The following is a 15,271-nucleotide window of genomic DNA, read 5'->3' on the forward strand; positions in this document are numbered from 1 at the left end:
TGTCTGGGTTGTTTCCTGCAGTGTGCTGCTGAATTGTTGTTACTCTGTGCTGTGAGCAGAGGGGAGTTGCCTTACTGCAGCTTTTTCTGTTGTTCCATGGAAGGCTGCTGAGAAATTGTTCTTTCTCATTTTTTTTTTTTTTTTTTTTTTTTTTTTTTTTTAGTTCCCTTTTTCAGTGTTCTTCTGTCCTGAGCATGTTGTCAATGGCCAGAAAGCCACAAAGCTAGAAAAACCTAAACTTTTGCATAGCTCAGTGTATCACCTATGTTCCCTGTAAACATGAGCTCTGATTTCCCAGTGGCAGAGGGATGGAAAGATGCTGTACTCAGTAACAATCTGCTGGGAAATTCACCAAATCTGGAGTAGGCTGTCCTGTTTCCAACTCAGACTGCATTCTGATCTGGTCTGGTCTCCCATCCCTGCTCAGAACTCAGCTAAAGACCTTTTCTTGCCATTGACCAAAACACGTTCTGTGCATTTCTGCAGATGGACAATCCTTGATGCACATTTGCAACAGGACATGCACCATGTGGAATTCCACCACATTGCATTGTATCTGTGTAAATGTAGTTTTTTATTTGCTGCTGGGTGTAGCTGAAGTCTTCTGTATTCAGTGGAACTCTGTGTGGGCCCAGGTCCTCACTCACTCGTTATCTATTTCTCGATTTTTATATCTAGCTGTTGAATTAGGATAAAATCTGCTGGGTAGCAATCCCTGCCACAGAGTACTGCAGCAGCAGGGAGACTTTTCAAAGGATTACTTTGGATGTTGTAATTGATGGTTAACAAAGCCAAAGTTTTCAGCTTGAGGAGAATGCCATAACACCCTTTGTAAGCTGGGCCTTATCCTGAGAATTTTCCAGCGATTGATTTGGGAAGTTGCTCTTATACATATCCTACTGCGCCATAAGGGCAGCTATAGTTGGAAGAATCCTTCTTTAAAGGAGCTAGACATGCAATGCAATATGAGGCGGGTGCATTTCTTAGAGGTGTACCCAGAGAATGGGAGTTTTAAGCCAATCTCCCTTATCTCAGTTTAGGATTTCATTGCTACCTTGGAAGGAGAAACTGGACTCAGAGGGACAAAGCTCTAAATGCAGAGATTAGTAACAAGGCAAATAAAATGATTTTATGTTTGTCATCCCTTTGCTCCTACATGAATGCACTCTCCTGCATCCCATTTTTTCCAATCAGTATTCCAGATTGCATCCCTGCATATTAGTTATAGGAGTTAGTTGCACAGAGTATGGTTTCTGTTGGCTAGAAATGAGAATTACCCACTAATTATTATCTTAACACAATGTCTCTGAAATCTGTTTCAATACAGTGTAATTCAGGTGCCTGCTGTGCCAGGTGCACATTGGCTTTTTCTATCATTCCAAGAGAGCCTTCTTAGATTAGATTCCTTATTTTCGAATGGCTGAAGTTAGCTGGAATAACTATAAATGTTTTTTCTTCTGTCTGAGGCAATCAGTCTCTAAACAAAATATTTTGTTTGACTTAACTGAAGGTAATGACTTAGAGATAGCAGGATCTAAAATCCTCTTGTGGAAAATTTAGTTTTAATGTAGAAAACCATAGAAAATGTGTTTTTTCAGTGAACTATATTTGCCTTCCCTGATTACAGCAAAATACATATAGGAAAAGAAATTTGTGAATGGATGCACTATGAATAGAAGTAATAACTTCTTTAGATTTGATCCATGGAATTATCACAAAGATAATTGAAAGAGCTATACCGATTTGTAAGCAATTTTCAGTAGTTACTTTTTACCTTGAAATACCTCTTCAAAGGTCTCAGTCTACAAATACTCGTGCATAACTTTATTCAAAGGTGCTAATACTTTCAGGTTCATGAAAGGTCTTGACTCTCATTTCACAATATATGAATGTAGTTTGAAGTACTTTACATGAAAGTATTCCTTCTTCTGTTAATTTACTGTTCAAATTTGGGATTTATCTTTAAATGGATGATGATTTATTGTAATAAAATTTAACTTTGGAATTTTGAGCCTTTCTCCCCTAGTATGCTATGTATTTTGTACATATGATTATTATTAACTATAATGTTAAAATGACAAAAAAATGCAGATGTCTAAAATCTAATATTTTGGTGTTTGCTGTGTTCTGGTTTCTTGAAGGGCAGAACCTTTCTAACACTTTTTTTTCTCTTCTCCTTTATTTTTGATCATAGCTTACCTTTTCTGAAGCCATAAGAAACAAAGCCAGATTATCCATCACGGGGAGTGTGGGTGAAAATGGCCGCGTATTGACTCCCGACTGCCCGAAGGCTGTGCATTCTGGAACTGCAATTAGACAAAGTTCAGGATTGGCTGTAATTGCATCGGACCTACCATAAAAACCAAAAAAATAATTGAGTGCCTTAATTAAACTGTGTTGGTGACTGATGGGAACACAGCACAGACTGTAACGACATGGGAGTGTCATTGATGAACTAATAATTTGGCTGAGAAAGGGAAGTACGTCCAAATGCGCCAGTCATCATCAGCAACAATGTGTGCATGAGCTCAGCTCGGAAACCCAAACTCAGATTTTATATCAGGAAAATTCATAATTTAGTTTTGTTGGGGGGAGGGGGCTGGGAAGGGTGTATTAACAGCAACAAATTTCACTTGAGTGGACTAAAAACTAATAAGACTTTCCAATTTAGCGCATTAAACTGTGAAGAACATGCTCAGAAAAGAGAACATTTCAGTCTTTGTCTTGACAAAGAGAGAAAAATAGCTATAGAAGTCAATGAACATGCTAACCTGTGTCTCCAGAACATCAATATATACAGTGGAAGAATATTCAGCTGTTCAGCTGTAGAAATGAATCACTAAACTGTGATAAGAAAATAATAAATATGTAAATCCTGTGAAAAAAAAAAATAAAGAAATTATTTACATTTTCTTTGAAAAAAGAGGAATATTGAAACATGCTTGCTTTTTAACTGATGTAAATTCGGTAGAGGACAACACAATTCTTTTTTCTAACCATCTTAGGGAACAATTCATTGCAATAATTGATATAAAATGCCATCACTGTAATAAAATTCAGAGACTTTTTTTTTTATAAAAGTTGTTGGTCATCCTCTTGTTTGCTGTTACCTTCATTCTGTTCCATCATTCCGTGTTCCACAGATTTGCATCTGTCTAATACAAGAAAGAAAATGAAAAAAATGTTTAGAATACATCGTCAGTCTGCAGTGTAGAATCAAAAGAGACTACGGGTCACTCATGTTACAGATATTATTTATAATCTTGTTCTGTGTAAGAAACTGTGGTTTTTGTACCCACCAAAAAGAATAAAACAACAAACGTTCTTATAATATCGCCAGAGCTTGAGTTGTTTTCTGATCGTTAGGGACAAGTAGGGGTGTCACCTGGGAAATTGAACAGAGTGGTTCGTTAATTGCTCCAGGATGCAGGACCTTATCTAATATGGTCTGAGTGCACATCTGTGAAGTACTCTGAAGCCTTTACAGAGACAGAACTCTAAAACGTCAGAGTATTGCAATGTTTATTCACTGGGTATTTTATTAGTAGTCACTGAAACTGATAGGTTACGGAAGCATTTAGTGATGGTGTTTGTTCCCTGGGGAGTTCAAAGGACGTCATACGAGGGAGCAGGGAAGTAATCTTTCAAACTGACTTGGTATGTAGATTTTTTCTCAGTGCCTGGCAACCTCAGCCTTCATCATACATCCTTCCAGTGACATCAGGGAAAGGCTACTAGGCACATTTGAATCAAATTCAGTGTCTACGGGAGAAGGCACATCCGTCACTACTCTGATGTGATGGCCATTCCCCTTGGCTGTGCTAGACACTGTGGTGATCTGAAAATCCAAGATCTTAACCACCAGAGCAGCAGTTCCATGTCAGAGTCCAGACTGCAGGTCAGATCAGATTTGGATTAATCACCACTTCTAATGCCTACAAGTGGTCATAAGTCGATAGCTTAAATTCTCCCAGCCTCAGTTGCTGGTTCTCCTCTTGGGTCCCAGGCCTGCAGGCCCTCACAAAAAGGATTGCAGGCTGAGAGAGGAGCCTAATGGTGCCAAATGGTGGGCAGCACTCACCAACTGCAGCAAAGAACAAGTGAAAAAAGCACCATGAAGATGAGATTCATCCTGTCTAATACAGACAGGCATGAAACAGCAAAGAGTTAGCTTCAGTTCAAGTATCAACAACATAGATATGAATTTCTCTACATCAAATACTCCAGACACCCTTTACAGTCATTAGAGAGAAATAATAAATGAAATTGAATGATCTCATCTTAAAGCTGGCATTAAAACACTGAACTGCTGAATCATAGCACAAAAAGCCTGTATCTTTCCACTAACTGTAATCTAGGCTGAGGGTGAGCAGTTCTTACAGTGCAGGCAAAGGTGAAAATAAGGTGATGCTTACCCCTAAGGCGCAATGACTATAAAGTGTGCAGGTGTTTCAGAGGGAAAGGGCATCTAACTGTACAGTGAATGGCTGTGACACAACCTACTGTATATCCTTGTTTTACTGGTGTGTTTATCTCATTCATGAGTTACTATGAACTGTTTCTGTCTGTGGCCAGTATGGTGACTTGTCTGACTTTCCTGCTTGATTAAAGCTGTGAGCTCTCTCATACTTCTTCTTACAACTCAATTTTTTTAAAAAAAGAAAAAAAGAAAAAAAAAAAAAAAAAAGTATTTTTGTTAAAAATATAATAGGTTTCTCTTGATTTTTTGTAATGTAGTAAAGAAACTGATTTACTGATTTGAGGCTGAACAGCCTGGGAGACTGAATATAAGGAATGCTGTCTACTCTGTTCTACTGTGCCTGTCTGTTTTTCCAGGAGTCTGTCTTCAGCCTTCCTTCATTCAGGACTGTGAGCGGTGCCATTGCTGTCCTGGGATATTTTACTGTCTTCCTGTTTTACTCCTCTTTCCTCCTGCTCTGTCTCTTTGATGTATTGCATTTATTTCACATTTTCAGCAGATGGCACATCACGGCACTTTTAAATGTCACCCTAATGAGCCTAAATGGGTTTCCACTTGACAGCCAAACCCTGCAGTCCTTTGAGATGTCAGTAACTACCAGGTTAGTTACAAGGACTCCCACAGAAAGGATTCTCGATGGAGCATCAAGACCAGTGTTGCCATTGAGCATCACTGCCATAGGGTAGCATACGGGGCACGTGCCAGCAGCCACAGGAATTCCATCTCCTTACCACTTCAAAGCCTCGTCCTTGGCCAGGGAATGCTTTGCTCAAAGAAAGCTTGGTTAGATGTGGTGAAGAGAAGACTGTGATGCCTGTAATAAAATGCCATGGTTATGAATTTGAAATAAAATAATAAAGTTTAAAAAAGATAACTAGATGGGAACTTGGTACAGCAGAGAACAGACTATAATCTGGGGCGTTCCACCCTCACCATAGTAGCTTACTCTATTATCTTATTCAAAGGGGTAACTTTTAATGACTCCTACGACCATTTTCACATATCTATCTCAGCTACCCCTCAGAATTTTTTTCTTTTGCATTTTACCCTTCTCCAGAGATACACATTACTTACTCCTCCGTGTTTCTCCCTGCTAAGACATTTGAGCATCTGTGCCAAAAGATAACCTCCTCCTTTCTATAGGCAGGAAATATGATCGGTGGGAGAACTCACACTCAGGTCAGGTTCAGGAATGTTATGGTTTCTAGTACTATGGGTATGAGAATCCAAGGCTTTGTCATTAGATCAGGGCTGCTACAAGGCACCAAGAAGCAGTGATGCAGCTTCTGTTGGCAGCTGGGCTGCTTCCTGTCCTCCTGGCACAATAACCTCAGCTCTTTTCCATGCTTCTGTTTTGCTTTTTCTTCAGCCACTGAGGCAATCACTGGCTCAAAGTGAGGAAAAATGAATAAAGGAGGCTACTGAATAAATGATACTATTCATGTTGAGGTATTTATTCAAATATCATTACTATTCATGTTGAGGTATTTATTCAAATATCATCCACATCTTTTCCAAGATTTGTCCTCAGAAAGAATACATGCGGCAGAACTCGATCCAATCTCCTAGACATAGACATCTGGTGCCAGCACGATACCCCATACCATTCTGCCTGGCCTCCAGCTACAGGTCCAGTAGGAGTCCCATCAGCTCTGAGTCATATCAGTCAGTCCCAAAGATGCCTCAGCCATTGAAGAGAATCAGAAAAAAAGCGTAGGATAGCCACATGTGGCTGAATGAATTTTCTTATTGAAAGAGTTATTTGATCAACTGAAGTCTTACTTTTACTGCATAAACCTAGGTAATTAGGATCACCTGAGATGCCTTTGAGTACTCTATCTGGTGTCCTACTGGGAGTCCAACAAATTAATAGTTTGCTGTAGGTCCTGGATTAGATTTAAGGGCACCAATCCATCTCCTTCCAGTAGCACAAAACATTAAAGAGCTACAAAGGCCTTGCCCTACATTTCTTTTTAAAAAGTGACAAATCTCTAAATAACTGTAGAGAATTTTGATAAGGCTAAACTATGGAAGAGGACTTCAAAGAGCTTTAAGAGGAATCATATGTTTTTCTAAGATTGAAGAAGGAAAACAATACTTATCCAGTTATTCTATTTTATCTGTTCTTCTGAAAATTCTGGTACTAAGGCACTGAGTCTGACACTAAGAGACTCGGTCTGACCTGAGATGCAACCAGTGATGTAGGTGAAACGTTCCAATCTGGTGAGACTTCTACACCTACTTTGGTCTTATTGTGTAGAAATTTCAGGGCATATGGAAGATATAAAACTGTAGAAGTTTAAATCCAGTAATTTTATTGTTACATATTACGGCAGTCATCAAGTCCACAGCATTGCAGAAGAGGTGATGCTTTTCCTTCTTCCACCATACCAGGATATGTGATATGTATCTGGAGAGAATCTTCAGACCTTGTTGAGCAGATCAGGCCACAAGACTGCAAAAAAGAGAAAGGATATCTGAGAATATCTGTTGACATTTGTGATGACAATAACTTTTAATATCTCCACTGTAAATACCTAGAAATGTGTATGATATGGCATATCTGATTGATTTTAGATGACTGTTAATGGAAGATACCATCATCCCTTACCGATCTCTTCTTTTTGTTGATTAAGGCAACCAAGGATGACTGATTTGTATGTCAACATTTACTCTGCAAATGTCTACACTTGACAAGGAGACTCCTACTTCTGGAGACCTAAGTCCAACAAGCAAATTATGAAAAGGAGTGAGAATAGCTCTGCAATATCAATCATACAAGGGCAGAGTTACTGGAATGACCTCGAAAGTGTATGTTTATGATATTCAGTTTCACAACATCTGAAGCCTGGAGGTAGCTTGCTTTCCACCTGTGTGCAAACAAGCAATTTAGGACTCCCTCCTGTTCTCACCTCTATTGTTTACATAGCACTATCACCTAGAGATAACTGATCACCCTCAACTCCAAAAGATTATGTTGATTAGCACACTTTAATTAAAATTGCTGATGCCAATAGTGAGCTGGTGGGAGCTCTAATTATGGCAACCACTGGATGCCCTGAAATCAAAATTCTGTAAGTAGAGGTGAGGGAACATGAGAATGCATCTCCCTGCTGGGGCCTGATGCTAGATGCATCTGCAGCACACCTCAGGCACAACTCTTTGGATGGAAAGGGCAGAAGACAGATCAGCACAGCCATTCTGAGCATCTCTGGAGGTACAGGGCAACTTTCTTTGTGCATTTAACCAGGTTTACAGAAGGAACTTGAATCTGTATCTCCTATGACTGAAGTGAGTTAACTCTTACCAGTGCAGCTATATACGCTACTCTGTTAATTCTTAATTCTTCATCCCAAGTGGCACAGAAAAACCCCAGCCAGAACAGCCAGTCTCCCACTGTTTTAATGGGATTTGGGTTGTGGGCTTCAGATGTAAGACATCTGAACAGGTTCTCACCTCTTTCACAGAGGTCCAGCATATTGCCTGTTCTGTAGTTTCTCTCTTTCACAGAATCATAGAATCACAGAATGACCAGGGTTGGAAGGGATCTCAAGGATCATGAATCTCCAACCCCCTGCCACATGCAGGGCCACCAACCTCCACATTTAATACTAGACCAGGCTGCCCAGGGCCCCATCCAACCTGGCCTTGAACACCTCCAGGGACAGAGCATCCACAACCTCTCTGGGCAGCCTGTTCCAGCACCTCACCACTCTCTCTGTATAGAACTTAAATTTTCTCCACAGCCTCTGAATCTTGATCTACTGTTTAGCATTTGAAGAACGCAAGGTCTAATTTCCAGTGTTTTTCTTCAAACTTCTCTTCAGACTTCTTGGCAATTTGTCTTTCCAAGAGACTTTTCAAGGTGTCTTAAGGTCCCTTTGCAATCCATGGAATACTGCCATCTATTTCAGGATTAGAGATCATGCAAAAAGCAGCAGACTATTCAGGTGCTGAGCCAACATGCCACTGAACAGAGCAACACCACAAGGTTCTGGGAGATGGTCCCACATACTTGCAGGAAAGCTGATTTCAATTCTTGTTTCTGGCACTATTCCACGGGTTAGACCCAAGGTAGCACATAACTGAAAATTGATTCATTTATATAAAGGCTGGGTATAATAGTTCAGTTCATTTCTTAAATATATAGGGAATATTTAATGCTAACTCTAACACAAAGCAGTGATATAAATCACTTTTTGAAACGCTGAATTGTATCATTCCCAAAGAAAACATAGCAAAAGAAAATATTTTCATTTTAAAATAAGTAATTATTGCAATGATTAATGTTAAGAAAGTATGCTTGGTCATTCTCTAGAGACATTTCTGAGTATGAGGGAACTGCCATGGAGCTGCAGCAGCCCTCAGAAGAGAGGCAGTTAGACAAGCAGAGTTGCACTGTTGGACTCAGGTTTGATATTTTCCAAGTATGAGATCAGTCACTGATGGCTTTGAAATGGCAAGCATGATGCAATTGAATCTGAAATTCTTCAGTTTCAGAACTGAAGGGAAGGTTTCTTTCCTAAGCATGTGGGCACAGTTTCTAGCCCATCTCCTCTCACCCTCCATCAAATATGATCAGACTCAGGGGTGAGGGTGTATTTAGGGCCACTGCTTTCAGACAGATTGCTCAATAGAAGATGAAAGCTGATGTTCCAATGCTGCTGCTCCCTTCTCCTCCCATTATATTTGTTGTGGAGACATGTAAAGCCTGAAAGAAGACTATGAGACACCTGAGCCATTGGCATACTGAGCTGATAGGATTGCAATCATGCTGACCTTCCCTCCATTCAGGCCTGGCCACCTGATTTTCACAACCCATATTAAGACTGAAAGCCAGGAGTTACTGTGACATGAAATTAACTTGGGAAAAATAATCCATTACCATCAATATTTTGCTTCTACTTTTGTCTAGTTGTGTGCACTGTTTCCATAAATCAGCCATGGCAATCCTGGACCAAAGAGGAAATGGGCTGACATTTCCACCCAGCACTATTTCTGAAGACCACTGGAACCTTTTGGGACCGTGTGTTTGTAGTGCAGCACTAGCAATTTGTGGTCCACATGGAAGAAAGTCTCTGGGGATTTAACAATCACACCAAGAAACAGAAGCTTTTGTTTTCCAGTCGATGTAATGAAAGGGAAGCCCACCCCACCAGAGTTATACTATGCCATCTTACCACTCTCAGTAGTGGTCACAGAGTAAGCACACAAGTCACTTTGTGTAGTGTCCATATGGCCAGCTGTAGATAAGCTGCTTTTCTGGCTGCTTTTCTATTCACAGCACTCCTGTTGTTCCCCCCACCTTCCAACTCCCTTTCCTTAATTTAATGTCCACAGCATCTCCTATGTCTGGCATATTCCCATCATACCTCTCTCTCTGTAAGCCCTGCTCACCCTCATTGTGAATTTCCTTCCCAGCTCTGGGTTCTCAAAAACCTCATTTTCCCTTCCAAGTTCTGCTCACCTACACTGAACTCAAAATACTTCTCAAATCCACTACTGCCATAGCTTGAATGGCTTCTCTGTGCCAAGAAGTCTTCATTTATCCCTGGTAAAGGCTGTGATTTTGTAACCACTGAGTCTACTCCTGTGAAGCAGTACAGCATAGTACTTCCAGTCCTCCATCATTCCTAACCTCAAATGAACTTCTGCACTTTAGACTGCTTATACTGTTGTCTCAGGACTCTTCCCAGCTGAACCATCCTGAGTTCCCATACTCACCTGAAGCACCTGAAGCTCAGACCTAAAGAAAAGGCAGTTAAAGCACACTGATTCTTTCACGTGCATTGCAGATGATATTCTTGAATTTAGTATTTATTTTTATATTTATTATTTATTCTGTCTGCAGAAACACAAGGATATTAGTTCATTTTCTTCTGGTTATGTGCTATGGCAGATCTTTTTTTGCAGTAAAGCTGCAGAGTCACTCATCTTTCGTTCTGCATTATTGTAGTAGTTTGTTCTTACTTAAGCATGTATTTTTACGTTTGTCCATCTTAAATTGCATTCAAGTCTTCTCTATACTATTTACATCATGTGTTATCTTTGTAGAAATCATCAATAGTTCATATTGCATGGAAAAGAAGAAAGGGGAAAGGAAGACAACATACTTTAATTGTCAGAAATATTGATTCATTTGACTAATTAGCAGCTGCAGTGCAATTAATATTTAGTACTACTGATTCATTTTTTAATGTTTTCTTGCTCAAATGGTGATTTCCTTCAGAACATTTTGCAGGAAGGCTGCGTCTAAAGTCATCACTTCAGAATTATTTTCAAAATGGTGGCAATTCAGTGTTTTTGTGACATTAGGCACAGACAGTGTTAGGCTGTTATGGCAATACAAGTGATGTGATGACTTCACGGAAGCGAGTGACATTACCTTGACAGTTTTGGAACAGCTGCTTCATTTATGAGTTTGGCTATGAAGAAAAAAGACAGATGAAGGTTTGTAAATATATAGCTCTTCCATGCATATAGTGCCAAATAGCCTAACTTCCCTCTGAATGTGTCTGAAAGAAGTTAAAATAATTCAACAGTACTTCGGCAGGCCAATTTACTGTGATTCATTATGAAAATAAGATTTATACCCAAATATTAATTTTATTACGTAGACAAAAGCCACAGATGTGTAAAGGTGATATCTGAAGGGTATCCCAGCAGATGGAAAATGGAAGAAAAAATTTATAGGCAGGATCACAAATTTTTCTTTTCTGCTTATGTAAAAAGTCTTCAATCAGAAAGATTTCCATTTTTTAATCAGACCACTTGGATAATTCCTAAAACTGAATTAAAAATATTTGTTTATTAAAATAATGCTAAGATAAAAGACATCCCTTTCTAGAACATCCTTTCTTATGCTTTTTGAGGGAAGAAAGAATAGGAAAGAAAAATTTTGCATGTTTTCCAAGAGTGGTATTGAAAATTTACACAGGTCATCAGTGCATGACTAACTGCCGCTGAGCAACGTTTCAGTCAGTGTGAAACTTGGGGTCAGCCCACAGTGAAAATAAGCAAAATATGCCAAGCACCATGGTTCCAGCTACCATTTCTGTCAAACAGAAAGATTTACAGATGAAACAGCAACAAAGAGTACTTTAGCAGTATTCATAAAAATGAGCAGTACTTGGAGAAAACCCTTGGAATGAGATGTAGAATAGTCAAATCTTTAGTGTCGAGCTGTCATTAGTGATCAAGCAGAAATCCAAACCTCTCGTTAGCACAAATTCACAGGGAGACCATTCCAAGGGAACAGAGAGTATCTCCAGAAACAGTGCGTCAGGAATCGCTTACAAAGAGCTGAAGGGACAAAGAAACATTCTAAGGACAAAACCAAATGGATTAAAGTTGCAGCAGGGGGAAATTCGTTTAGAGACTTGTAAACAAAATTCTCAGAGGAGCAGGTCAAACATGGGGCCAATGGTGCTGTGGGGGCATTGGTACAGGGGATTGGTACAGAAAACCAGCAGTGCCTCCCTGCAGCCCAAATTATTCTATGCTTCTCTAATAAGAATCAACTACATCCCTACTCTCACAGCAGAGCTAAATTAAAGCCAGTGTTTCAACTCTGCCAGTTCATGAAAGGTACGTTCAGTACCTTTCAGACCATTGGCGTGTCTACAGTGTGGGGGTGAGGACAGAAGAAAGCTGCGTCCAACGTGAGTCCAGTGTCACATGGCATTTCTTCTCCCTGTATAACACAACAGGTGTGCTCAACACACGCACTGGCTTCTACACTTCCCATTTGTTTCAGAGAACACTGGTGGACACGTGGCAGTACGAGCACCAGACAGCATCCATCAGTGACTTGAGAGGCTATGTAAAGGGTGTTGACACAATGCAGCTTTGTGAGATGGACATGCCCAGCATCCCCTCACCCTCAACCTTCATTTGAGATACAGCACACATTTTGTCTCTGCATATGTCTTTTTTAGGATCTCCTGTCTTACCATTTTTTCCTGGTTTTTATTTCCCCACTGCTTCAGAATTGCCCATCTGCTCAGCTCCCAAGATAAGCATAAGAACATGCAAAAACAACGTTTTGTTGGAGATTATATTTCCTAAACATTCCCGAAAACTCATCCAAAGCAATAATGTTTTTATGATGTTTTTATTTCACCAAAATACTCAGTGCTAAAAACATCCAGAGAGTTCTTTACCAGTCTGTACAGCAAAATTCATTTTATGTTATATCACAGAATCTTCTGAGTGGGAAGGAATCTTTAAAGGTAATTAAGTCTGGCTACCATAAATAGAAATAAACTCCCAAATTAAATAATAAATAAATAAGCAAATAGATAAGTTATATGAATATAAATAAACTCCCAAATTATTTGATGTTTTCATATGTATGTGAAAATGCTGGTCTCCCTCCCCAGACTATTAAATTCATTACATTTAAACAATAGTAATAGTAATAATAAAAGAATTGATATAAGTGGTAATTTATCACATTTTCATTTATTTATTCTTTAATTGTTTTTTGTTTGTTTGTTTGTTTTTAACTGTGTCAAAACTGAACTTCTGAGGGCTTCACTAAAATTAGGGTCCCTAATGAAATCACATAGCTCATTGAAATCATTCTGCTCAGTGGTACTCAGTGACCAGGAATGAAAAAAATGTTATCAGAGTTAAAAAGTGTGAATAACTCCTCCTGATGTATGAAAGAGCAGCAAAGCTGATTTTATCAGCCTTGAAGAACCTGGGCAGTGTTTTATGCCTAAGCTCTTCCATACAGATTACACATGCTGGTTACACATGACCAAGCATAGAAGACCAGTATCAACAGTTTTAGCACCTCCAGCTGCTCTTCTAGTTTTTGGCATTATGGCCTATACACTGAACCCCAGAAGTTTCCAAAAGACTCACTGGACTTTACAGTTGAGGCCATATCACACGCAGGAGTATTACTGTGTGGTCGAAAACACAACACTGGGGTGTGAAAGCAGCAATATCTTGGTTCCATCTGATTCAACATACAAGTAATTGACACCATGATTTGAAGAGGAAGATACAAATTATTGTGAGCTGACTTAGTGATGGATGAATTAGTCATTAGCTGTCATTGATCAGACCACATGTGTTCAAGGACCTCCATCTACACAGGAATTCAACTATTCCATCGGCGTCCATGAACAGCAATCCTAATCCTACAGACCCTTGGATTTATGAACTAGAGGGAATGGGAAATGGGATTACTGCTAGCACTGCTGTTCAGATGACCACTATGGCAAGCATTACGTGTTCAGCATTAATTGGTACTGCTGGCATTGATGAGATGACTGTAGCAACAGATGAGTATGCAAGCAGCCAGCCCACATACAGACAGCTATAAATGTTAACCTAGTGGGCAGATGTAGCCTTCAGGAAACTTCTTTCACTGTAAAACACTGTTTATCCGAAATGAGGTACCCTAAAAACTGTTCATCTACTTTCCTAAGGATTACATCTTCTGCAAATCCTCTTTTCTGTGATCAAAGGCAAGCATTCAATTAGTCAGTCACCTTCTAAAATCTCCATGCTCCAAAAAGCAACCTGGATGCCATCTGCAGCATGTAATGGAGATCAGTGATTGCAAGAAGATCAGATACAAAATTGGCACACCTCTGAAACTGCTAACTAAAATGATTTTAACAAGCATTACCTAGGAAACTTTCAATGGCCTTGAGCTTCTCGAAGTTAAATGCTATTCTGATGACATTATTCACTGGAGAAGTGTTTCTATAATACGAAACAGTGCTGTTGCTAAGCTCAAGAATCTAGAGAGTGATAAAAACAGTTGCTTGGTGGCCAAAAGAGAAAAAAGTTTCAGAGTTGTCCAGTATGAGGCTAGGGTCACACTAAAAGTATATTTGATTAGTGTTTTGAACTCTTGGCCATTAGCGTGTCAGCAATGAGTCAGAAAGACAAGGGAACAAACAGGTTTCTGGGACAGAAAGACCAGGTCACTGTGCAGAAGATGCAGCCGCATGTGCTGGGAGGAGCTGTGAAGGTTGTGGTTTGAAGTGTTACCATGCAAAAGTGTTATCATGCACAAAATTGAACAGTCACCTGCACAGCCAGAGATCCTGATTCACCCATCCCAATGGGAAATGGACATCCTCGCTATGTATTTATGCCTTGTAAAAAAAGAGAAAAGATACATGAAAACCTTGCATCCCATAACAGCTTGCTTCCCCCTAACCTTCTTGCTCCCCTCTGCTCCTTTCACAACCAGATACCAGGCATTTCCCAAATTCCTGCTACTAGGAGACTCCTTATTTTACAGTTACATTTTACATTTTGCAGTTGCTTGACCTTCTAATGGTTACAGTCACAGCTCTCTAGATACAAGAAAGAGAGACATTTTCACCTCTAAATAAGATTTTAAAACAAAGTCCCAGCAGAGAAAAGGAGATGTGGACAGTGATAGTGCTAGGAGGTTATCTCTGTTGGTGGAGCAAGCAATTGTAGCAGACTAAAAGCAAACTGTTGGAAAAAGCCATCAAACTGAAGGACTGCAAGGAGACAAAGAGCAGCATCATACTATGCATGTAGCATTAAGATGACTGAGAAAACACAGATGGTAATGGGTGCACCGACAGTGAGGTGCAGGCTGGTCATTTGGTTTCACGGTCTAATCCTGTATGGTGGTTTCACAAGCTGATCTTTGTGTGGGGGATGTCAATTCCCATTTCACAATACCCACCTGGCACCCGGAGTGTGTGCCTTGCTAGAGAACTGGGACTGTGATCATTGACACATGGGAACCCTGGGCACTGCTTTGCACTCTTCACATGTCTACAGTCC

The 15,271-nt window shown here is 39.8% G+C and overlaps 1 protein-coding gene across 4 annotated transcripts in view; it reads left to right on the plus strand.

The window, feature by feature from the left end:
• GRIA4 (glutamate ionotropic receptor AMPA type subunit 4) overlaps nucleotides 1-4,540 on the plus strand; it is a 223,924-nt gene extending 219,384 nt beyond the window's left edge. For 2 of the 4 annotated variants that reach the window (XM_052671236.1, XM_052671241.1), the window contains exon 16: nucleotides 2,195-4,540. In XM_052671236.1, the coding sequence (XP_052527196.1) occupies nucleotides 2,195-2,359 (165 nt within the window). In that variant the 3' untranslated portion in view covers nucleotides 2,360-4,540. The remainder of the gene's footprint in view (nucleotides 1-2,194) is intronic. The other 2 variants (XM_052671239.1, XM_052671238.1) reach the window with 1 other exon arrangement.
• The last annotated feature ends 10,731 nt before the right edge of the window (nucleotides 4,541-15,271 follow it).

Source organism: Tympanuchus pallidicinctus, unplaced genomic scaffold, assembly GCF_026119805.1.
Source record: "Tympanuchus pallidicinctus isolate F22 unplaced genomic scaffold, pur_lepc_1.0 scaffold11, whole genome shotgun sequence".
In the NCBI taxonomy this organism is placed as follows: domain Eukaryota; kingdom Metazoa; phylum Chordata; class Aves; order Galliformes; family Phasianidae; genus Tympanuchus; species Tympanuchus pallidicinctus.